The following is a 24752-nucleotide window of genomic DNA, read 5'->3' as shown; positions in this document are numbered from 1 at the left end:
CAACATAACTCAAAAAGTTATGGATGGATTTTGATGAAATTTTTGGGAAATGTCAGAAATGGCATAAGGAAGAACTGATTAGATTTTGGGAGTGATCCGGATCATCGTCTGGATCCAGGAATTTTTTTAAAGGATTCTTTACTATTGGGAGATAGGGCTAATGGTGGAGGTCTTCGCTCTCCAAGTGCTTTTCTAGTTTATGATTTTTATCTCAAAATTTTAAATTTTGATCTTATAATTATGACTTTGGATTTCTTTTTTAAAATTTCCTTACCTCCACATTTTTCTTTTTTTAATATGCCCACAATGAAAAATGTGTTTTTATTTAATTTGTCTTCATAATTAATGTCATTATTGTATCAAAAGTAACTAAATGAATCGGTCAAAAGACTGAAATTTGTATCAGAGTAAAATACAATTCTGGGGACACCCTCTCTTAAAAATGTCCAGTGTGGTCCAAATCTTCAAAATAATGCAAGTAAATTTCATTTAGCCATAGTAAAAAAATTGCTCATAAATTGGGAAATTATGGTTAAAAAATACATCGAAATGCATATATATTTGTAAAAATGATGCAACATTGTTGCTTGGTGAGCCGGCTAAGGGGAGACCTGTGTCATATTCTTTCCAGGAGCCCTAAATCCCTAGCTACGCCCCTGTAAATGCCTGTATGCATTGTGCACCATCATTAAAGTGCCTGTGTGACATTAAAAATATTTATGATTTTGGGCCATATCACCCTGCCCTGAAACGAAGTATGTTTCTCATAAAAGTATTTTTCCAATTTATATCAACGATATGTCATTGTTTGGTATTTTATGGCTTTAAAAGAATTCCTTAGGCTAGTATTTAGTGCAGAAGTACTTTCCCAGGCATCATGGTTAACTTTTTCATATGTGATATCTGCTTAAGTTTACGGTTTAAAGTGGGTGTTTCTACTTATTTCTAAACTTCTAAGACACCTCACTCCATCCACCCCGCATCAGCACCTGACGAGAGGAGAGTCCAGGATGTTGTTGTTGATCCGGATCCGGATCCGCCCAGCCAGGCGTCACAGCACCGACAAGATGGCCGAGAGTACGGGACGAAAGTGAGGGAGGAAACAAAAACACAGGCGAGATCTCCTTGCCGCAGATGCCTGACCTGTAGAGCAGCATAAGACACGTTAGTGCAAAGACAGCAGCTCAGTACTCGCTTTGTTCAGGGCTGGGATCTACAGGTGACATTTGCGGGTATGCAGACGAATTGTGCTCCGAGCGGACGGAACGTTTGTCAGGTTGTCTGCGTCGGCTAGCTAGCTAGCGCGCTAACCATGTTAGCAAGCTGACAAAACCGTTAGCGAGAGAATACGCGTACAGAAAGTGACAGTTTGGTAATTTTACAAATAAATACTATCACCTACTGCTTTGCTTGAGAGAGTAAAAATTTGTCGCAGCAGCAAAACTTCCCTGAGTGGGGAAAGCGGATTTAACGCACCAGTTAACGGTCGGCTAGCTGGTTAGCAAACTAACATTGCGGATTTCTTGTTGGCAGCTTCACAGTTAGCATTAGCCAACGTCTGTTAGCTTGCTCAGCTGTTTTGGATGACTTGGTGTTGTTCCGACACAGGAACAAGAGTGGAAGGACATTTTTCCGTCTACTTAGAAGTACCTGAGACGGTTCTTAGCAGGCCTGGGGAATTTCTACCAGTGAAGGCACCAAAGACGGGACTGTAAACATAAGGCTAGAGGAGAGCCCAGCGTCGTCGGACGAGGCGCAAATCCAGTCAGCATCACCATGGCCCATTCTCCTGTTCAGGGTAACCTGCCGGGAATGCAGGTAAGCTAAATATCTAACAGACCTGTCCTGAATTTACTCCGAAATATGCATCAGAAGGCACACCCAGGACAAAATGTACGCTATTCGACCCCCTGCCGCGAGCTTTCTGTCTGCACACCTGTCAAATTAAGTGATTTGAAACATCAAAGTGCAGCCGACAAATATTAAAAAATCTCACTTTCTCTCGCGATAGGAAGAACGTCAGTGAAGACGAAGCACTCAGAATTTTACTTGTAAAAACTGGCGCTGGAATTGTGGTACAAAAACGTAAAATACAGACGCAGAAACTTTAAATACAGACATTTAAACTGTTGAATGTTTTTACAAATTAGTCAAGCTGCTTTGTTAGATGACAAAAATGCAAATACAACAATCAAACTGACCAGAAAACGTTAATTTGTGAAAGTAGAATTTACCAAAGGTGGAAGAAATACATACCTGTTGTACTCAGGTAAAAAAAAAAAAAAAAAAACACTTACTCTGGTAAAAGTTAATTTGCCTATTTAATTTCAATTCACCTATTATCAGTGTACAATTGCCCAAGAATTCATCCCGATTTGTTCTGCATAAACATGGCAAACCTTTATCCTATGAAATTCATTTACATTATAACATCCTTTCTGTCCATTCATTATGACAAATGACTTTAATTGGAACTGATTAATTTAAAGTTCTCAAATATGCTGTCTTTAAGAAATAAAACTTGTCACTCAAGGTCATCACTATCACCACCCTCTTAATGCCCCTAAGTGCTGCATCTTTGCATCAAAAAAGTGAATGCAAAGCTCTGATATGGCAGCCATGATTTGATAGCAATGCATCAACAAGGCCCCCCCCCGATCAAAGAAACTATTATGCGCACATGAGCCTTGCTCCTGCCTCTGCTGCTATCTTTAGGATTTTTGCCTGTAGGGGATAATTGTGTTGGGTAGATACTAGAGGAGATAACTGCTCCTAATGTAAACTGCTTCATGCACCAGATTATAGTCCCTGTGCAGGCTTGTTAGCAGATGCATGCAGATTTAAGGGGGAGGATGCTGGAGAGGCACTGCAGGAATTTTGGCACCTGTTATACATATCAGAAGTGAAACGTCAGGTGGTGAAGAATTTTCTTTTCAAAGCTTTCATATCAAACTTCTGCACGGCACCTAAAATCAGCAAAACCACCTTGAAGTTTCTTGAGAAATTTTCCTCCTCGACATAAGGGTGCACCCTCTCTTGCGTAAGTCAGCTGTTACGTTTTTAGCCATCTCAAAACGGGCATATTGACCTCTTCTCGGCACAAAAGAGGTCATAAAAGGAAGTTGTTTTTGTCAGCGCCTGTTCTTGTGTTTCCCACATAGCAGCCTCTGGAGGGTTAAGTCATTTTAGTTCACTTCCTGCAGTATTCGAGTGTTTTTTTTCCCAGCTATCACTCAAATGCACAGGCTACAGTGTGATCCTACAGAGCAGTTGCAAACAGGGCTGACTGTGTTGTTGAACACAACATCCACACTTCAAAATTTCTCCTAAGCTTCTCTCGCTTGTTTAAGGTTGCTCTGTCTTTTCCTTTTTGGCCTTGAGCACCAATAATTATTTTCCAGCTTTAAAGATAAAGCGCTGATGTGGCATTTCAGCAAAAACAGTCTCATTTACATCTGAAGCACCCTATCAGTCCACAAAATAGAAAATCAAGAAAGACGGCACTACTGTTGGTGACAGAAATGCTGTTTTAGCGGCATTAAGGTGATCCCCACATCAAAATTACTGCGTTCAATGCAGAAAAAATCTATCAGACCTATCTGTCTTTAATGTTCAACAAAAAACAATTAAATTAAGATAATTAGGGAAGAAACAGCAAACTAAACAGATAGTAAATGCGTAAACTTCCTGCAAAACGTACTCAGGAACATTTTTATTTTAAGCCAGAATTCAATGTTATTGGAAATAGTGTGTTTAAAATAAACACAATTGTATGATTATTTAACTCACTAGAATCTTATGGGCAACCCAAGTACAGCCGCCCAAGTATTTTTGTTGACCATTTCTCTTTGTAAAAAGAAAATGGTGTTTACTATCTGCACATGCCAAAGATGCTCCCACTTGTATGTTCCTTCTGGAAATGCACTGATTTAGGTTCAGTACCCATTAAAAATTCCACATCATATGCCGTTGTTGGGATATTTTCCTGCAGCTTCTTGCTGCTGGTATCCTGAGCACCTGCTGTCTGAAGCCGGAGATGAACTTGCCGTTTCCCTTGCATTGCATATGAATCTAGTTTTGCCCTGAGTGTTGTAATCATACTTAACCGTTCACAATGCATCTACCTGATGTGTGGGATGTAAACTACAAACATGGCCACGTTCAAGGAGGTTACTTGCATGTTAATTCAGAGATCAGAGCAAATAAAGTCATCAATAGTAGTATCGGATCAGCTGAGATTGATGACTGGTGGTCACAACACATGGTCCTCCTCTCTTCATTTCAACATTTTCCTCCGTGCACACACACAATGCTCCTAGTGTATTGGTTTAATTAGTGATCTGCTAATTTGTGACTTTCAGCTGAGTGTGTTCATGGATGTCATCATGTCTGATGAAAACAGAAAGAGTCCTCATGAAGATCTTAATATTATGTCAAAGTAGGAGTGGCAGTATATCCAGTATACTCGATGTATTGCGACTTTTGCCGCTTAATATGTAATGCCTCTTTCTAACAGAAGAGAGCTCACTCCCCCGCCCATCCAGAAAACTCCTCCGCTTATGCGTGTTTTTGTATCAAAGGCATGGCAGAGCGGAGCAAGTATGCTGGCCTTACACCCAACAACTTTTTAAGCCATTTCAAAGTCAGAGACAAAGTCCCAAAGTCGGGGTAAAATCGTGAGAGTCTTGCTAAAATTGTAGTGTTCCTGTGATCTCAGTCTTTAGATGTAAGGTCATAAAGCTCGATCCGAGCAGTTTAAGGCAGTCAGATGTGTTTGATATTGATGAAAGTTTTTCTTCTAGTCCTATGCAAATTGTGTTCTCAGTGACACAACAGTCATCCACAACCAATGGGAGCCACTGCTGTGCTTGCTTAGGCACATTGATATGGTTAACTTTGCAAAACATGAATGTGAGTGTAGTTCAGTCTGAAGCTGCTGAATGTCTGCTCAGAAGTCAAGAGATGGAAAAACTTCTGCTCAGAGCTGCAGTGAGATCTCTGCACCTGTGTCTGTATAATGTCTGTCAGTTTATTCCAAACCGACATGACGGGTACGGTTAACAGTCACTGGATCTTTCACAGTAAAAGCCTGATCAGGTTGTTTCTATGATGAGACAACCTGCAGTTTCCTACGGCACTTTTATTCTGAAGTAGGGCTGGGCAATTAATTGCAAATTAGATTAAATCGCAACATGATCTGCTGCAATTTTCAAATCGCAGTGGTGCAATATTTCTTTAGCCTGAAATGTATCAAAATACTGGTTTGGTACAAATTTTTGCAGCAGAGATTTTATGCTCTACATTATGCAAACAATCAAGTGTCTTTTTGTAGCATGCTTGAGAAAAATCCTACTTATCTTGTTTTCTTGTATATGTATATCATTTGGCCTGGGGGCCAAATATGGCCCGCAGCCCATTTTCATTGGCCCCCCAAAAATTCCTTAAATTAGATTAAATATGGCCCTCAATAGTGCATGAAGGTTGTGCTACACTGTGTTATTCTTTTTAGTTTCAAAACAAGGCATTGCTACCATGCTAATACTGTAAACAAACATTTTGACAAGGATTTATAGCTTTTTCAGGACTAAATCGAGACAACACTTTAGATAGTAAAAAAAACAAAAATCGCCACCAAATAATAAGATATCTTGATTTATAACACCCTAATGGATCACAGCAGCAAATAGCAGCACCAATGATGTTCTGGGGGCGGGGCCAGTGGTAGCCAGAGCTGACTTGGGCCCCCTGAAATCTGACTGGCCTCACCAAAATCCTTAAAATGATTGGCCATTTGCCTTGCCAGCCATCAACTAGCCATTTAAGCATACCTGACACTGAGAATATCTTCACCAGCATTAGATTGGTTTTACTAACTTTAATATGAAGGTGAGCTGAATACTCACCTTCCTTGTCAATTTCTGTATACGGCCCCAATGGAAAAAGTTTGGACACCCCTAATGTGTATGTTTTTCTTGATCAAAACGACAATAATATAAAAATGATCCTCCCCTTTTATGTGGCAATTTTTTATGCATCCAATTTGCTGTATGAGCCAAAATTGCAGTTCAGTATATCTTTCAAAATCGTTCACCTCTAGTTTCTAGAATGATTTATTGCTTGTGTTAATTGAACAGTACATAAGATGAGGAACCTACGAATAATCGCATATTATATCGCAATACTGGCGATAAAATCGCAATGAGATTTTTTTTGTAAATCGTTCAGCCCTAGTCTGAAGTTTGTCCGAATAGTTCTTCTGTTGTTGCAGTTATTTGCAAAGTAGCTTCTGTTTTTAACTTTCCTTTCATTTTTACTCTATGTAAAGTATTTAAAAACATCAAATTATAAGACATATTAACTCATGTGATCTCCAAATTGAATATCTTTGAGTCTAGAGTGTTTTTGATATAAATAAGGGAGTGGCCTACATTTCCAGATGCTTCATAATCATTAAATTACATACCTCAGTGAATAACCCTGGTAGAAAAATGATATTTGAAAAAATATTTTGTGATTTAAATTAATTTAACTGTATGTTATCCAATTGTTACTCTTTCCCTTCATTCTCCTGTGTCTTTCTTTCTGTGTACACAAACACAAGGTGTTGCAACGAGTGATTTAATGTATCCTGTAAGAATGGCACCCTGCTGGTGTTTCCGATTGACTCCCCGACATTCAGTTCTTTTCAAACATTCCTTTTTTTCTTTTAAATCCGCCTCCCCCTTTCCTACCCTCCGGCTTTGTTCCCTCCTCCCTTCAATCACCAACCAGAACGCCAAAGCTGACCCAGAGGAGCTGTTCACCAAGCTGGAGCGCATTGGCAAGGGCTCGTTTGGCGAGGTGTTCAAAGGCATCGACAATCGCACGCAGAAAGTTGTGGCCATCAAGATTATCGACCTGGAGGAGGCAGAGGATGAAATCGAAGACATTCAGCAGGAGATCACAGTGCTGAGCCAGTGCGACAGCCCCTTCGTCACCAAATACTACGGCTCGTACCTGAAGGTAATATTTGGTTTACTTATAATGTAACAGCACAAAAATATGAGCTACAAATGTTTCTTTGCATCAGTCTGTGAGCAAATAGGACAACACAGCAAAGGATTTCTCTTCCTCTTCTCACTTTTTCTCTGAATAATCCTAAATTAAAAAGGGGATTATCCTCAGACGACTTCATGCACCCACCAAGAACTTATTAATGTCATCCTGACTTTGTTTACCAGCTCACCTGACTCCCTTCACCTCACTCAACCAGCGATGAATGTTTCCCTTTCTTTTGATTGCTGACAGCTTCCTCTCTTTTCTATTTTAGGACACAAAGTTATGGATCATTATGGAGTATTTAGGCGGAGGATCAGCATTAGATTTGGTAAGTTACTTCATGTTTTACTTTCCTCCGTTGGGTCTTTCTGATCACCAGAAATGACAATAAAATGTCAGTGATCGATTAGGATATTGGTTTTTCAAAGGTGGTTAGCACCTCACATCTATACATACAAAAAAAATCTATGATATTTTAAAAAAAGTCCAAAAAAGATGAAGATGAATCAGCAGCTGTAAAGATTGTTTTTGTACGGGAACTTTCCCATGTAGAGAAAACAGGTAATATTTTAGTAACTGGGCCAAGAGTCAGAGCAAAGATAGCTGTTCCCCTGCAATGCTTTGGCATTTAAATTTTCATTAGATGCATATCTGATGAATATACTTTGACATATTTCTGTAACAATAAACATCTACAAATGCAATCGCTGGAGGTTACCCATAAGCCCGGTCACTAATTAAACTGAAACACAGAAACTATTACCTCTGTGCCTGGAGATAAACGTCGTTGAAGCAGAAGTTGGAAAGCGTCCGTCCCACTTTTTGGCACCCTTCTGTAGGGGTACCAAGCCTACCTATCCGTCCGAAAAAGAAAGAACTACACACACAATAGAGGGTTTGCATTAACGTCACCTTATGCACCTAACACTGCTCTGCTGGGCTGAAGACACAGCTGTCTTCTCCATGAGGAGTAGTTGAAAACAAGAGGAAAAACAAACACATATCTGCTTAAATTAGGGATGTTTAGGCTTGACAGAAACATAAACTGTTTCCTGGGCCACTGACATTGATATGTGGGCATAAATCAGGTTTCTTGACATTTATGAGGTTCTGATATCAAGAACACAAAGCAGAGCCTGAAGGCTCACATCAGCCTGGTTTATCCGTGATGGATGTGAAACTAAATTAATGCAGAAGTTTTACGAATACGAAGCTTCAGATCTGTTGATTCTCTGTATTGAAGCTTCATTTTTATCTAATTCTTACTTCGAGATTGCTCTTTGGTTGTTAAATCTGTAAAACCTTCAGTTGCAGCCTATTTGAAAACGAGATCAGCGTACCCAGGATTTCTTAATTGAAATGATCTAACAGCAGTTAAACCTTTGGTTTATTTTTGTTGTGACAAATTCTCACGGTACAGCTCTCAACCTTTACATGGTAATGGTAAATGGACTTGAGCTTGGGTAGCTCTTTTCTAGACGTCTGACTAGTCAAAGCGCTTTTACACTGCAGATCACACCTACTCATTTACACTCTGCACACAGTGCAGTCAGTCACTCCACATTCACACACTGATGGCAGAGGTTGCTATGGAGACTTGGCCATCAGTATTGGCTAATCCCATTCAAACACATCCATACACATTTACACATCATCAACAAAGCAGTGGGAGTAAATTGGGGTTATGTGTCTTGTTCAAGGAAACATTAACATGTGACTGCAGAAACTTGGGATAGCACCCACAACCTTCCAGTTGCAAGCTGTGAAACAATCTGTTGTCAGTAGATGCCATGTCACTTTAGAGATTATTTTACTATATTACTGGTTCACTTAAAATTTAAGGTCTAAATTTTCCTTTAAACTAAGGGAAAGGAGTATAGAGCTGAGTTCATATTATATTGCAGTCAATACAGATCCTCAGCTGATAGTATACATACAGAAATGTTTTAAGTCATTAAGGTACAATAGTAAGTGAATATATCTAGTTTTTAACAGTTTATATGACATAATATGAAAGTCTAGAGCCATTCCATGAGAATTTGTTACATGAAAAATAAAGTAAAGGTTTAACTAGTGTTTAAATCAAACTAGATAAAGTAAAAAATCCTGGGTGCGCTGATTAAAACAGACTGCAGCCCGAAGTTTTACAAACATGGTTACCTAAAGTAGGTAGAAGAATAACTAGCTTCAATACAGAGAATCTACTGACTTAAAGCTTTATATTTGCACATCCGTCACAGATGAGCCAGGCTGATGTGAGCCTTCAGGCTCTGCTTCGTGTTCTTAAAATCAGGTCCAGATAAACGTCAGGAAACTTGATTTGTGGTCACATCAGTATCCACAGACTAGGAAACAGTACAGATCTCTGTCAAGTCCAAATATCCATGATTTAAGCAGATATGAGTCTGCTTTTCTTCTGTTTTCACCCACTCCTCACAGAGCAGACTAGCAGACTTCCGTGTTTTGTTTTGCAGCCCAGCTGAGCAGTCATTTCATGTAAGAAAGTGATGAAGTGATGTGTGTGTGTGTAGCTCCAGCTTTTTGAGACGGAAAGGTTGGATTGGTACCCCTACAGAAAGGTGCCAAAAGTGAGACATAGTTGTGGGTTTTTTGAGACCCTTTCCAACTTTTGAAATATGGAAATGCAAAAAAAAAAACTGTGTGCTGTACGGAACTGGTAACCTGAGGATGTGTTTCACACATCCATCTGGTAAACCTTCCATAGACGGCGTTTGGGAAAGGGCAGAGCCTTTAAAAAAAACTCAGAGGGTGATTGGATGAACGTTCTGTCTTTCACATCTTTACGGGCCAATCAGACATGTGACGTAGCTGCCACCGAGGAATAAACTCCATAGAGAACTTCATAACGCGAACCATGGCGACTATAGACATGTCAGTACACTTTTTTTTTGTTTTTGAAAAGAAAACAACTCACTGCTGTTCTTTGTTCTTCTTTTAATGATTCTTCTTTTAACGAAGAAATTTCATCAAGTTCTGATTTAACTCCTGCTTTAGCAGCATCCACGCTAAGCTCTTCCGCCATAACTTCTTTGGCCTCTTGGTGCTGCTTGCTTACATCATGAGTCCGCCGCGCCTGAAAGTACTGCCCCTCGTCGCTGATTGGTCCTGTCACTTTCTAACCAGGCCCAAACGGTTCAGACGGAAGCTTTGCAAGATGGATTCGCCAGTGAGAAACACGGAAACGGGCATATCCATCTGCTTTGCAAGGTTAACTGCTCGATGGACCGCCAAAGACTCATCAAGAGTGTCCTTTGGAAAAAAAAAACTTAGCTCCAAGTGTAACCTCTCCATTTATCAAAATCAAGTCGGCAATTAATCAAAAATAATGTTATTCATCACTATTAAAGATATCTATTTAAGTCCACGTGTATAAATAAGTTCAAGAACAATGTAATCTAAAATTGGAAAAAAAAATCATGATTATAAAGGTTTGCAGGAAATGTACATATTGGTGCTTGAGAGTGACTAGGGCAAGAGGCATTAAACATTTTTGGTAATGAACATGTTTGCTGTTTTAAAATCAAAATGTTTCAACACAAATGTCCGTATTGTGTTCTTTATTTAAAGGTAATCAGGGCCCTCAAATTTTAGATAATTAGAAAAGATTTAAAAAAAGAATATTACTGCAGTGAAATGCAGGTGTTTGTTCTTTTTGTTGATATGGTTTATTTTTATGAAATACAGCCCTGTCAGTAATTCAATAGCAGAAACTGTGTGAAATTAGTACATCACATCCCCTGACATCGATCATAGGCCCTTATATCAAATTGATATATAATAATAATAATAATAATAACTTTATTTGTATAGCACTTTTAAAAACATGGGTTTACAAAGTGCTTTGACAAGTGCAGAAGCAAGCAGAAGAACAAAGCAACAACCCAAAGAAAAGATAAGAAGACAGAACGTGACATGCAGACAACATCAGCAGAATCCACACATTTAAAGAAACTAAACAGGAATATGGATGAGATAGCAATTCATCAAGATCAATATACATCAAAACCTAGATGTCATGTGAAGCCATGCAAACTAAGACATCACAGATGTCAATCAGAGTGCAGACATGACGCTATTCTACACAACTAAGACATCATGTACATCATCAGGATGCAGGCAAGACACAGACACCAAGTACCATAAAACAACAGGAACAGTATCATGGCAGATTTTGTGATATTGGAAAATATCAAATTGTTGTCAAACATATTGATATCATATCATGTTGTGGTGAAACAGGTGATTTACACCCCTAGTCAGTGCCTCAAATTAATTTAGAGTTTTGAGGTTGTACTGCCAAAGTCTGCAATGCAGTTACTTGTTTTGAGGTCTGCAAATACAGTAAAGATGTCAGGCTGTGTTTGACAGCAGTGTTCATTTCGGCAGCTATTTTTAATTTTTTTCTTAGTTTTTGTCTTTAAATAAAATGCATTTAAGTTTTAGTCTAGTTTTAGTCATTTCTACCCTCTTTAGTTTAAGTCTACGAAAACTCAAAACATTTTAGTCTATTTTTAGTCCATAAAAAGTCCTCACATTTTAGTCTTTACTTTTAGTCCATGCATTTATTTTCTTGGCTAAATCTGGTACCAAATCATTGCAGTGTGTTCTCTGCACTCTGCCAAACCCCGGTCCCTGCTTTCTACAGCTGAGAGGTGGAATAGCTACAGCTGCATCGTTTTTTGGTAGATTTACCCACAGGGGAGAAATGTCACAGATTTTGAATGTGCGACTACAACTACATTACATTTTAGTCTAGTTTTAGTCATCTTGATGGGAACTAAACTTAGTTTTTGTCATTTTTATTCATCACAGATCTATTTTTGTTAGTTTTAGTCTAGTTTTTGTCATGGAGAAAAGGCTGTTGACAAACATTTCTAGTCATAGTTTTAGTCGACAAAATTAACACTGGCTGTCAGAGTAGCCTCTAAGGCTCGTGTGTGATATACAGGAGTACAGCAGAGTTACAAATACAAAGATCTTTCCCAGAAGCTGGTTAATCATTAGATTTATCTTTATTAGCTGCTGTGATTATTTATCAGAAAGCCTGCGTACATTTTCATCCATAAGACATCCTATAGGCTCTCTCAGTGCTTTAATGATCTCCTTTCTTAGTATTAGGTTCTTGTGTTTGCTTTGTGATGAAGTACCCTTTACTTTTTACCCGGCAGCTAGAGGAAAACTACTTAATTAAATTAAAAATGAGCACTTTTGTTGAGAAGGCGCTCTCTCTATAGCACCTCCAAGGTAAAGACTGAGGGAAATGCTGAACAAGCGGGCCCACTTTTTTTGATCATTGTGTGAATTGTGGGGATATAACAGGCTGCACAGCCGAGGATAGCTAGGTTTGGGTTGTAATACTGGCAGAATCAACACTCATTTCTCCTGATTTCTGCGTGAAAAGAGAAAAGAAAGTGCCTATTTGTTTTAGTAACACAGAGGATACTCCATTTTTTACAAATATAAGAGTTGGGTGCTTTTAGTTTAGTTTTGTCCTGCAGTGGATTTCTCCAAACTTGCCACATTACACCAAAGTAATAAGATGTGTAAATGAGGAGGTTGGCAGCCTGTTGTTCTTTTGTCTTCAAGTACTCAAGCCAGAAAGCATTACTAGAGAAGCTGAATGCAGAAACCAGTTCAGTTATGGTGGAGAAGAACATTTAAGTGGGGCTACTTTTTGTGGTGGAGTAATCCTTATCTGCTTCCTTACAGATGATATAGCTGCTTCTTTAATGCAAATCAAAACTGTGTTTTTATGGCAAGATTTATAGCATTTACTACGTTCATTCGCCCCAAAAGCTCACGTTTTGTTTTTCCTCCAAAGATGGAACCCGGAGCTTTGGACGAGACCCAGATCGCCACGATCCTGAGGGAGATACTGAAGGGCCTGGAGTACCTGCACTCTGAGAAAAAGATCCACAGGGATATCAAAGGTAGCCGACCCCCTGAGAGAGAGAGAGCTGCTATTAGAGCACATACACAGATATCACATAGCACGTTAATGGTATTGACGTGTGCTCACGGTTTCATTCATTATATAGTTTGTATTTCATCAGGGGAATTGCAACAGCCGCTCGCTAAAAGGCTTCTGACAGTCGTTCCCTTCTTATTAAATAAATTAGTGATGCAGATAAAAACGGCATCGACAGCAGCGCCTGACGCTGCGGTGAAGCTTCTCACTTGATATGTCTCAGCTCCATCTAATCTTCCTCCTCCTCCTCCTCCTCCTCCTCCAAAGCTGCCAACGTGCTGCTGTCCGAGCAGGGAGAGGTGAAGCTGGCGGATTTTGGCGTGGCAGGACAGCTAACAGACACTCAGATCAAACGCAACACCTTTGTTGGGACGCCGTTCTGGATGGCGCCAGAGGTTATCAAGCAGTCGGCCTATGATTCGAAGGTGAGGTCGAAGGTCATCTCTCACTTTATTCTCTTGTTTTTTTGTCACTGTGCAAAGAAAGCGATACACAACACTGCATTTGTAATCAGGTAATCCAATGCAGAGATGATTTGCAGCTTTGATTTTTAAATTAATACAAAAGAGTATTTATTTCACTGCATTTGTTGTTTGCTGTACTGAAGTAGAATTGTTCCGCCTGTTGACTCTCCATTTTTCTGACATTTTTCCAGCAACACATTTTGATGAGAGCTGGCGGGAAGTCTTATCTGGGCAACAAAGCCACACAAGAATCTAAGAGAGTAGAAGTGTTAAACAGAAACCTAAAAGTAGTTTCAGTGGAAGGGTGTTAAAACGTAGGTTCAGAAATCAGATTCTTGTTTGCCGTATTACCAGAATAGATGAGAGTTCAACAGAATGCTTCCTGGTTTATGCAGATTTTCCAGCCTGGATTATTGTCACACAAGAAAACAATCAACACGTGACTGAAGTGTAGGCTTTCAGCTTCGATTTAAAGGGTTTCATTAAATTATGCTAGGAATTACAGACATTTTATTCGGAGTAACTCCATTATCAGGAGCTCAGAAGTACTTCAATAATTAACTTGAGCAGTTTCATGAACAGGTGCGGCCTGTTCCCTCATTACTTGAGACAGATGAAGCAGATAAAAGAAGCATTAAGCATGCTAAATGCATTTAGCTGCTGTTGGACTAGAGCTATCAGTATAAAGCTTGTGTACTTGTACTCAAGTAAAAGTACGATCACTCTGGTTAAACTGTACTGAAGTACAATTAAAAGTGTTGGTCTATAAATCTGCTCAGGTAAAAAGTATCTAATTTAAGGTTAACTTTAATTACTGAGTTGCTACTAAAGAATTGTACAGTAAAATGAAATTTCTCCCTTGTGGCGAGAAAAACAAGAGAGTGGATCTCCAGTCGGTAACTCTTGAAAATCTGTGGTACAAGGAAAATTGTTTGATTAAGCTTAGATTTTCTTCCATGCAATCAGATATTTTCCACTTACACTAACAACTACACTAACAACTATTTGAGCTTGAAATGTTTTATTTTTTCCCCATATATGTGTCATTTCTTTGAAAATTAGCTAATCCTCTTTTTTTGAGGAGAAGAAAATTACACACTTTAAAAACACATTAAGTCACAGGTGGGAATTCTAACCCAGATGATAACTTCACTCTTGGTGCAAATGTGTCTCACATCAAAAAAATAACAATCCACCAGAAACGTGGGCAAAAGAAACCCAGCAGGGATCACTGTACTGCAGGAAACATCCAAACACATGGAAGCATCTGAAACAAATCGGAAGGCTCTGCCCAAGGGCATAATGGAGGACTCACTGTCAAATAACTCTAACACCAAAGGCCATTTCACTCAGAAAAGAGGTAAAATTACAACTCTGAAATGTTTTACCATGAGATATCAACACTCCAAATGTGGAATCATCCTCTCTCTACTGTGCATTCAAAGAAGTGCAAAAAGTACACTAGTATAGCACTCATGTATGTATGTATGATTACTCAGGTTAAAACTTACTTAAGTAGAAGTACCCCAAAAACACTTGATTACAGTAATTTATTTGAGTAAATGTAATCAGTTACTTTCGTCCCCTGTCTAAAGACCGGCTCAGACTACACGAACTTAGCCAGATTTAAGCCCAACTGCAACGTCGCAGCTCATCCCGATTTTGAGTGTTGGGAACGACAAACGGTCTTGTAGTGTGACATAATTAACGGCACGTCCAAGACACCCCAGGGCTGCAATTCAACAAGACCCCCATGTCAGAATTTTTCTTACATCGTCGTCTAGTTTGACACCCTGACCTGACATCAAAGATGGGAATCCTGACATCTACCAACAGGAGTGTTTGCTCCTTATCTTTGCATCATCCTTTACAAGATTTACCACTTTTTATCCCCTTTCATTTCCTAAAACTATGTGAATTTTATTCACATTATGTGAAGGAGGCCATAATAAGAGGGAAAAAAATGAAACAAGTCTGCCAGAGAGATGGCAAAAACTTTCAAAATAAAATCAGATTACATCTCTGGTTAGGTAGGGGTTAAGGTTATGATAGTATGAATAAGGAAGACTTGCATTATTTTGCAAATTAATTCAAGATGAAAAACTGAAATATCACATCAACATAAGTATTCAGACCCTTTGCAAAAAGACCTAAAATTTCACTCAGGTTCCTCCTTTTTCTCTGAATCTTTGCTGAGATGTTTCTACACCTTGCTTTGAGTCCACATGTGCTGGCTTGATTTTATGTGTTGGTTGCTCTGATATGCATCGTCAGCTGTAACGCCTTCGATAGAGAGGGGTGTGGGCCTTTTAAAATCACGTCCAATCACTTTGTTTTATATTCCAGTTGTCCAGACAAACTTATAAATAAATGAAATAAATTTTTGATAGAAGGATCAGGCTGCAGTGTAAGAGAAATGAAAAAAGTGAAGGGGGTCTGAATCCTTTCTGAATGCGCTGTACCTGACCTGCAACATCTGTTTAAAAACATTTATTATAATAAACCTAGCCGTGTGCTCACAGAGAAAAGGATGAGGAATTTCTTCACAGCCACCTTTTCTGATTGACGAAACCTCGGCCTGAAAAATTAACAGTGTTTTGATGCAGCGATGTTGATGTTTGTGGCCTGTTTATTCAGTTTGATGTTTAAACTGCAATAAAAAATGCATCAAATGTAAAAGTTGCAGCACTTTTTAAGATGCTGAAACAGCTTTAAGAAGGGAATAGATGTTGCAGCAGCATTGCACCAGAAAAAGTTTGATTGGGCATCCACAAATCGGATTTCAAATGGAGGAAACATATGTAAATGTAGAAGGAAATGGTTGTTTCAGTGAGACACCCTGACTCTTAAGTCCAGGAACCACTGATTATAAGCTTGGTTTTTGGCTGACTAGCTGATGTTTATAATGTATTTCTGCTGCTTTCCTGCACTTGGACAGGTAGTTATTTTGAGCCCTTTTTTTTTTTTGGTTGATGTTCCCACTTCTGCTGAAAGGTCAAGGACTTTTACAGAGGTTGTGTTAAGAGTTGTAAGTGCATCTCTACAGAGAAATTTTCCCCTTTTGGAACCCTAGAATTAAAAAGCAATAGAGCTGAAGTACGGAGGCTGAGGAAGGTCATACAGGGAGAAGATGAGTGCCCTAAAATGATTAAAGCAGTGCTGGATTTCTGCAGAGAGTACAGGGAGGGAATAGTAGCAGCTGGAAAAAAGGTTTCTTTGGACCATCCTCTAAAAAGCTCAGGAAATGCCCAAAAATGTCAAATTTTGGTATGTTTGGGTGATTCACAAGTTTCATCTTTTAAAGAACCAGTCAAAGGGATTTGGTCCGATTTACTCCAATATTTCTTTGCTCATACCAGACAACCTGGAGATCTAAAGTCTTACAAATTGTGAGTTTTCACCATAGGGCGGGGCCATGATCGAGCTCAAACCTTAAGTACTTTTTTGTACATTTTTTGCATTAAAAATAGATCAGTAATGCTGCATAACATTTTAGCACACATGTCAATCATTACCAGACTTTACAGGGATGATCACACATCAATCCTGAATGCATCCACTTATCAATATCATTTCTTTGTCACAGCGCCACCTTCTGCCTTTTATTATTTCTGCCTCTTATTTTCCAAATTTGCCCTTTAAATAATCAGCCCCAGCCCACCATTCAGCCTAGGCTTTTGATTTTTGGTCTGCATATAGGTCATCACAAGACCTACAAAAAAGCCTCTTGGCGCCATGCACAAATCCAAACAGGAAGTCCACCAGCTTCATCTCTATTTCAAAATAAGGCATGTGTGATGTGCCAGATGACTTTAATTTATTCTAACTTTAGTTTATAATATTCTGTGATCTTTTGCTCTTTCTTGCAAGACAACAATATCAAACTGAACAAACTCGCATGCAAACATCCCATCAGAGCTCCCCTTACTGGCAACAGGAAGTGATGTATCTTCATTCCTCTTATTGTGCTTAACCTATTGGGCTTTGATTTTGAAAGTAAGGCCTCAATAATTGGCCACAACACAGACATGTTTCATTTCGAAATGTCTCACTGGCGATGCGGAGCATTTCAAGATCTCGCCAGTGAGACAGGAAGTATGTGCAACTCTCATACCAAACATCTTATTGCCTTCAAATTTTACATGGGGAATCAAAGTCTGCCCCTCTACATATTCATAGGTTTATTTCGTTGTTTTGATGCAGCACCTCTACTGGCAATAGGAAGCGGCACAATTTGGCCAATTCTTTACTGGTGAGCAATTCGTTTTCACGCCATTTCAGAAGGAAGTCACTGTAACTCTTATAAGAAACTTCTGATTTGCATCAAATCTCACATGTATGATTAAGGTCTGCCTCTCTACATATTAAAATGTGTATTACATGTTTTTGCCAATGCTCCACCTACTGCAAGAAAGCAGAAGCATGTCTTAGCATATGATATCCTGTTTTTTTTCTCATTTTACATGATAAATAACAATCCTAGGAGGATTACCTTGGGGGACAAAATATCATTATAGGAGAATATTGACATCATTCTGTGTGTTTTTACCCTAAGATTCCCCGTTTTTATTTTTGTAAAGTAATCACAGTGTCTTCCTTTGATTCCCAGGCTGACATCTGGTCTCTGGGCATCACGGCCATCGAGCTGGCGAAAGGCGAGCCGCCACACTCTGACCTCCACCCCATGAAGGTGTTATTCCTCATCCCAAAGAACAACCCGCCCACGCTGGAGGGCAACTACAGCAAACCGCTCAAGGAGTTTGTGGAGGCCTGCCTCAACAAGGAGCCCAGTTTTGTACGTAAGAGTTCATTGTTTTTACAGTCGCTTTGTCCCCACTCCTGGCATCATCTCATCTGTTTTTTCTTTATTTTCTCCAGAGGCCGACTGCCAAAGAGCTGCTGAAGCATAAGCTGATCGTCCGGCACGCGAAAAAGACCTCCTACCTGACCGAGCTGGTGGACAAGTACAAAAGGTGGAAGGCGGAGCAGTCTAGAACCACAGAGTCCAGTTCTGATGAGTCTGACTCGTAAGTCTGTTCACATCACAAACGCATCCTAACACATCTGTGCTGCTTCTCTTAAGCTTAAAGTGCTTAACACACTTCATTACTCACCTCCATGGATGTTTCTAAGCTTCTTTCTTTTCCGTCCAATCAGAGAGCAGGACGGCCAGGCGTCAGGCGGGAACGACTTCGGCAGCGACGACTGGATCTTCACCATCCGAGAGAAGGACCCTAAGAAGCTGCAGAACGGGGAGGGGCAGTCAGGGGCAACAGATCAGGTGCAAATCATTTCTTAAGCTCTGGTTTTCTGTCTAAACATGCCACTTTAAATTCTTAAAAGCCTCCGACACTTTCCAAATATGGTGCACTATTACACAAGAACTAACCCGTGTTATTTGTGGAAATTTGCATGCTGTGCTGATTAAAAGTGATCCTCCAAATGTGAAGCTGCACTTCTTTAATTTCCTTCAACTCCCCGCCATTCTCACAACTGTTTTTTCTCTTCTCCCCACAGACAAAAGACATTCCAAAGAGGCCTTATTCACAGAGCCTGGCCACAGTCATCTCTCCTGCACTAGCCGAGGTAAGGGTACTTGAAAGTCGACAGTTGATTCAGGATTTAGTCAGTAAAATACAACTTCTGACTGACTACAACACTGTCCAACAGTCAGCTCCTGTTTAAAATTGTCAAGAGGAAAAAAAGTCTTAAATGTCAAAGTAAACGCAGATTTCTACAAAGTACTGTCAGCTAGATAATAATATGTAAAGAAGAATAAGTGCATAAACGTTCACCCTCTTTAAAGTGACTGACCAAATTCATCAGCAAACTGGTGCTAGTAGTCTCACAATTAATGAAATGGGGATAACCTGAGTTCAGTGAATGTGACCCAAGTGACAGGAAGCTCCAATCCCTGGTTAATCAGTGTTCTTGGCTACCATTACACCACGAAGACAAAAAGTACACTCAAAATAACCCTCTAAGAGTGGCAAAGAGAAAGCCACCGTTGAAGAAAACTCAGATTAAATCTGGACTACAGTTCCCCAAAAAAGTATTTGGGAGACTCCTAAGTTCTTTGATCTGATGAGACCAAAATGGAGCTTTTTGGCCATCTGACAAGACGCCAAACACTGCACATCACTATAAAACAACACCATCCCCACTGTGAAGCACGGTGGTAGCAGCATCATGCTGTGGGGATGCTTCTCAGCAGCCGGCTTTGGAATGCTTGTAAAGGTAGAGGGAAAAATGAATGTGGCAAAATACATGAAAATCTTGGAGGACAATCTTGTTCAGTCTGCGAGAGAACTACAGCTTTGGAGAAGATTTTTTTTCCATCGAGACGACCCGAAGCACACAGAGAAAGCAACACACAAATGATTTAAAGTAAGGCTGTTGGTTAGGAATGTTGTACCCACAACTCATACTACTCTCTTCAGCTGCTTCAGGACAGTTTTCTTCTGCAGCTACTCAGATAAATGATGAAAAGTGCTCCCAAACTTTGTAGCAAGTCCTGTTTGTTAAAAATATTAATCCAGTGTAGACATATGTAGTGGAATCGGCAAAATTGAAGTTAATTAGCAAACTTTGTGAGCTAAAGACAGAAAATATGAGGCTTTCAGGTAACCTCGGTAAATTAGACGACTATTCTATATGTTATGATGCTTTCAAATGTCACATAAAATGGGAACGTTTAGATGAGAGATGACTGGATATCAGTCTAGACTACCTTGGGGTGATGGCACACCTGGTCATTCACTTTACAGCAGAAGTTTTTTTGTACCTGATGTGTTTGTCTCCTGGGCTTGTTTGAACTATATAAATATTATTTCAATATTACAACTAAGCTGAGATGTTAAAGTTTAAAAACTAGAGTTTAATATTTCTCTATTGAAACACCATACTTGTACTTCTTTTATCTCAAACTAAAATTCAAGTAAATGGAAGTATTTTAAATGTATGATTTATAAATAATATTTTTTCATAAAGCACTTTCAGTGTGCTGTACATAGAATTAAAGGTACAATGTGTAAAATTTGGCTGCATTTCGCCGAACAGAAACGGTGTACATGGGATATAATGTTTATATATCTATGTGAAGTATGTTAAAATAAGTGCACAATCATCCCCTTTAAACTTTCGTTTTCTTTTCACAAAATTAGAAAAAAGCTTTTTAAATTTACAGTACCGCGGGTCACCCTCACGGAGGCTGACATAACGAACCGCCATGTTGTCTATGGCAACGTTTTGGGGACAGAAAGAGCGAAACCCGATTTTTAAATACGAACCTGCCCGCCAGTCCTAAAAGCTACTTGGAAGGAAGGTGGAGAAGAAGACTGACCTATAATCTATAAAAACAATGGTTACAAAAATGAATGAATAAACCCTCACCTCGTCACTGCTGTAATTGATGTCCGGCTCACGATCCTTTTTGGTCTTCACAGGCTCTCGTCTCTTAGTGATGTGACGTTTTGGTAACACATCGGCTCATTCTAAAATCTGAACGCTAGATGTCGCTAAAATGCCAAATTTTACACATTGTACCTTTAAAAGAATAAAAATAAATCACTTGACAATAAAAAACCTTTAAAAATCTAAAATGGAAATATACTTAAACTATAAGAAACTAGAAAAGCACTCGGAGAGCGCAGACCTCCGCCATTAGCTCTATCTCCCAATAGTACAGAATCCTTTAAAAAATTCCTGGATCCAGATGGTGATCCGGATCACTCCCAAAATCTAATTACTTCTTCCTTATGCCATTTCTGACATTTCCTGAAAATTTCATCAAAATCCATCCATAACTTTTTGAGTTATGTTGCTACAAACAAACTAACTAACCCTGCTGATCACATAACCTCACATTAAAAATGTGCTGTGATAAATCATGATTAACTTCATTAATTTATTAAATCAAGTAACAGCACTAGTTTAAAGACAACAAGGTGAATGTTTTAAAGTGGCCGAGTCAAATCCCAGAACTCAATCCAATAGAGAATTTGTAGCTGGACTTGAAAAGGCCGATTTAGACCTGATACCAGTGCAACCTGACAGAGCTCGGAACAGGTTTGCATAGAATGGAGTAAAATTGCAGAGTCCAGATGTATAAGCCTGATTGAGGTCTATCCACACAGACTCAGTGCTGTGATTGCAGCCAAAGGTGACTCTACGAAACACTTACTTGAAGGGGGTGAATATTGACATTACATATTTTTAATTCAATTGACATAACTTTGTAGAAATCTGTTTCTACTTTGACATTAAAGAGACTTTTTTGGGGGGGGAGTCAAATTATATTTACCATGATTGATTTATAAAACCAATAAAAAGGTAATACATTTAAGGGGATGAATACTTTTCAAGGCAGTGTATGTGTTCACATCACAGCCTCAAGTAACATCAGGGTTTTCCCCATTGAAATGTAAAGAAAGCTACAAATGGCCTTCATCACAGCTCACATAGTTACACAAGCCCCACCTCTGACAAGGAAACTGGCCAACCATAGTTTGTGATTTTGGCGTCAGTGAATAGTTCCTCCTAATAACTATGTGAGCAATACACAATGTTAATCGCGTTTACAGCCTGCTTTATCATGAATTGGCTACAAAAGTACCTTGGACTTTACCTAAAAGTACGTCAACTATGAGTCAGCGTGAGTCAACTTTGTGGTCTCTTAATCTGATGGTTTTTAAATGTCAACCTTAAGGGTGTAGGTCTACTCACTTCTGACATTCTGAGTTTGTTTTTATAAGGCGACTGGATTGCTCAGCTTTTTCTGGTGGCTAACCAAGCCTCTGCTTCCTCTCCTAGCTGAAGGCAAGACAGGAACAGGTGAACGGGAACCCCATGGTCCTGGACGAGCTGAGGGAGGCCATCCTGCTGGCTGAGGAGGCGTACCCCGGCATCTCCGACTCGCTGGTGGCTCACATGGTGCACAGGCTCCAGAGGTAACCTCATACAAGAGAATCCAACCATTTAATGCAGATTTTTAATATTTTTATCAGTAAATAATCATCTTATCTGCCTGATTTTTCAGTTTCTCAACAAGCCGGACATCCTCCTCCTCCCCTTAGAAAGTGGCTCTCTGCCCCAGCCCTGCTCTCCCAGGCCCCCACCTCCCCCCCACAACACCACATCCAGCTCAGAGGTCGAGTCATTCAACACCAGCTGACCACGTCTGACCTCCTGTGTGGGTGGGGGAGCTTAGCTAGCCTGTAAAAAATAACTGAACTCCATAACGGAGGATAAAACAGAGACTTCTGGAGAGCTCCCTTTAGCCAGAAGTTTGGCGAGACAAGACTCAAAAGAAGTCAAAAGCGACGCAAGGCTTCTCAGAGGCGCCGCTACATGGAATTTGCTCGATGAGAAGCCGAAAATCTCCCCCTGATTTCTTCAGTCCCCCCTCTCTTAATGCAGGCGTCATATCCCCAGAACCTCTGACAGCATGCTTGATGAACCTGCAGGGATACAAGTGTGCAAGCTGCGTGTGTGCGTGCTTAATAAAGGCACCTTTTTGTGAGCGTGTTTGCGTGCGTGCTCTCGCGTATGTAAGACTCCCTGTTAAGGCAAATTGCAGCATTCTTAATGAAACCTCAGGTAAAGTGCTTTAAGTGGACTTCGAGGCATTGGAAAGAGGGGAAGGAGGGGGGGTTCGCCATGCTGTACATGATCTCAAGTTGCGGGAAATGAATCACTGTGTACAAAATGGTCCTGCGCATTTTGTAGATATTGATAATGTTTTAAAAAAAAGTAGATATTTAAAGATTTCAGAAGTTACTCCAACAGACGGAAACAGAAAATGCCTTGCCTTTTTGAGATACACACATCTACGTTCTGGCATTTCATTGGAAGTTAGTTTTCTTTTACTCGTCCGTGAGTGAGATTCAGTATCCATCAGTGTTTTCTTTAAAGTGACTGAGGTTCAATCTTCCATTTCAATCATCAAACTAACTTTGATACTAAGCGTACTTTGTTTAGAGGCAGTCTTTGTTTTTGTAGGCAGGGGGAGAGCTCCTACCTGTGCTTATGTTTAGACAATTTAAGTCAATTTTGGAATTGTTTAGGATAAGAATAAAGGTAGGATTTTGTCAGGATGGCTCTTAAACTGAACAGTATTGAGTCTGATGGTTACAAAGGCTGATATACGGCAGATATCATGAAAAGTATTATTTTCCTTGGCTTTATTTATCTTTGAAGTGAAGTCGAGGCAATCACATTATGTTTATTATTTTTTATTTTAAGGTCAAACGATCAGGTCAAAGCTAAGCTGCAGAAATCGACGCCATCTTTTCTCCCAAACATTTCTGTTCTCACTCCCACACCGACGCTAGAAGTGCCATGTCCTCTTTTACGCTTTCACCACAACGTTTGTAGTATAATTTGCACCTTTTTATTTTTGTTTTCAGATCAGTTTTTTTGCACTTTGAAAGTGTCGAGTATTTAAAGAGACCCGCAAGAAAAGAAAAAAGTTGCTAATAGCCATGTTTTACTATATATGTTTACTTAAGAGTTCCAGAATTTACTACTGTGCTAATGCAGCAATAATGTTGAGGAGTTGCATCAAGACGCACTTGTCAACACAGGGATTGAAAGAAATTAAGAAATATCAGATATTTTTATAACTGCAAAGAGTTAAGTATGGAATTATGGAATGCTTTATGGATATGGGCACCTGCCTCTGGCAAAAAAATATCTATACCTTACAGAAAAAAAACATATGCTACGGAAATAACTACAAAATGTGTACATTTGGTCTCCTTTATCATAGCTGACAGTTTATAGTACTGTATATAATCTTTGCTTGTGTCATTTGAGAATTCCCAAGTTAAATGTAAGCTCCTTGTAAGCTTTCAAAGTGACATGAGAAATAAAGATCTAATGCTAACTGAGAATGCTGCTGTCTGATTTTATTGTTATGAACTTGTTTTTCCCTACAGTTATATTGTTACAAAACTACTCAATTTTTTTTTAATTCCTTGAAAAATGAACATTTTCATCTGTCTTAATGCTTTAAGCATAGTGCAATTTATCAGCCTAACATGCTTAATTAAGGTGGTCATGGGAGTTATTTTATTCCTGCTGAGCAGCTGTTAGTATTAACAGAGCAGGTTATCATGCTGATATTAGCAACTAACTCAAAGTAGTGGCTCAAAATATTTAACTAGATAGACCAAAAAAATGTCAAAATGGTATAGTCCGTCCCTAGTGCTGCACACAAGAGAGGAGTCTGGAGGAGTAGAGAAAGGTGATGCCACCTAGAC

At 39.4% G+C, this 24752-nt stretch overlaps 2 protein-coding genes across 6 annotated transcripts in view; one reads left to right on the top strand and one right to left on the bottom strand.

Annotated features, from left to right (window-relative positions):
- The window catches only part of LOC121506140 (sodium-driven chloride bicarbonate exchanger-like), a 92044-nt gene extending 90916 nt beyond the window's left edge, over positions 1-1128 (bottom strand). For 3 of the 4 annotated variants that reach the window (XM_041781742.1, XM_041781739.1, XM_041781741.1), the window contains exon 1: positions 990-1128. The gene's annotated coding sequence lies outside the window, so the exon portion shown is untranslated. The remainder of the gene's footprint in view (positions 1-989) is intronic. The other variant, XM_041781738.1, reaches the window with a different exon arrangement.
- stk24b (serine/threonine kinase 24b (STE20 homolog, yeast)) lies at positions 1064-24376 on the top strand. 2 transcript variants are annotated; one of them, XM_041781745.1, is made up of 11 exons: positions 1064-1114; positions 6772-7002; positions 7310-7366; positions 12881-12989; positions 13295-13452; positions 18101-18286; positions 18370-18518; positions 18649-18772; positions 19009-19077; positions 22303-22439; positions 22529-24376. In XM_041781745.1, the coding sequence occupies exons 3-11, from the start codon at positions 7331-7333 to the stop codon at positions 22563-22565; spliced, it is 1005 nt and encodes a 334-aa protein (XP_041637679.1). In that variant the 5' UTR covers positions 1064-1114; positions 6772-7002; positions 7310-7330; the 3' UTR covers positions 22566-24376. The 2 variants fall into 2 exon arrangements, with proteins under 2 accessions (XP_041637679.1, XP_041637678.1); XM_041781744.1 differs by having other exon boundaries at positions 1065-1818.
- Positions 24377-24752: the final 376 nt, after the last annotated feature.

This window comes from Cheilinus undulatus, linkage group 24 (genome assembly GCF_018320785.1).
Source record: "Cheilinus undulatus linkage group 24, ASM1832078v1, whole genome shotgun sequence".
In the NCBI taxonomy this organism is placed as follows: Eukaryota; Metazoa; Chordata; class Actinopteri; order Labriformes; family Labridae; genus Cheilinus; species Cheilinus undulatus.
Note: the sequence above shows the minus strand (reverse complement) of the source record. Positions and strands in the feature narration are given on the sequence as shown.

Excerpts from the sequence above, each read along its gene's own strand:
- stk24b (XM_041781744.1), top strand. The coding sequence starts at position 1,777 with ATGGCCCATTCTCCTGTTCAGGGTAACCTGCCGGGAATGCAG. Across the intron at positions 7,003-7,309 it reads ACTACGGCTCGTACCTGAAG|GACACAAAGTTATGGATCAT; the intron begins GTAATATTTGGT and ends TTTCTATTTTAG. Across the intron at positions 18,287-18,369 it reads TCAACAAGGAGCCCAGTTTT|AGGCCGACTGCCAAAGAGCT; the intron begins GTACGTAAGAGT and ends TATTTTCTCCAG.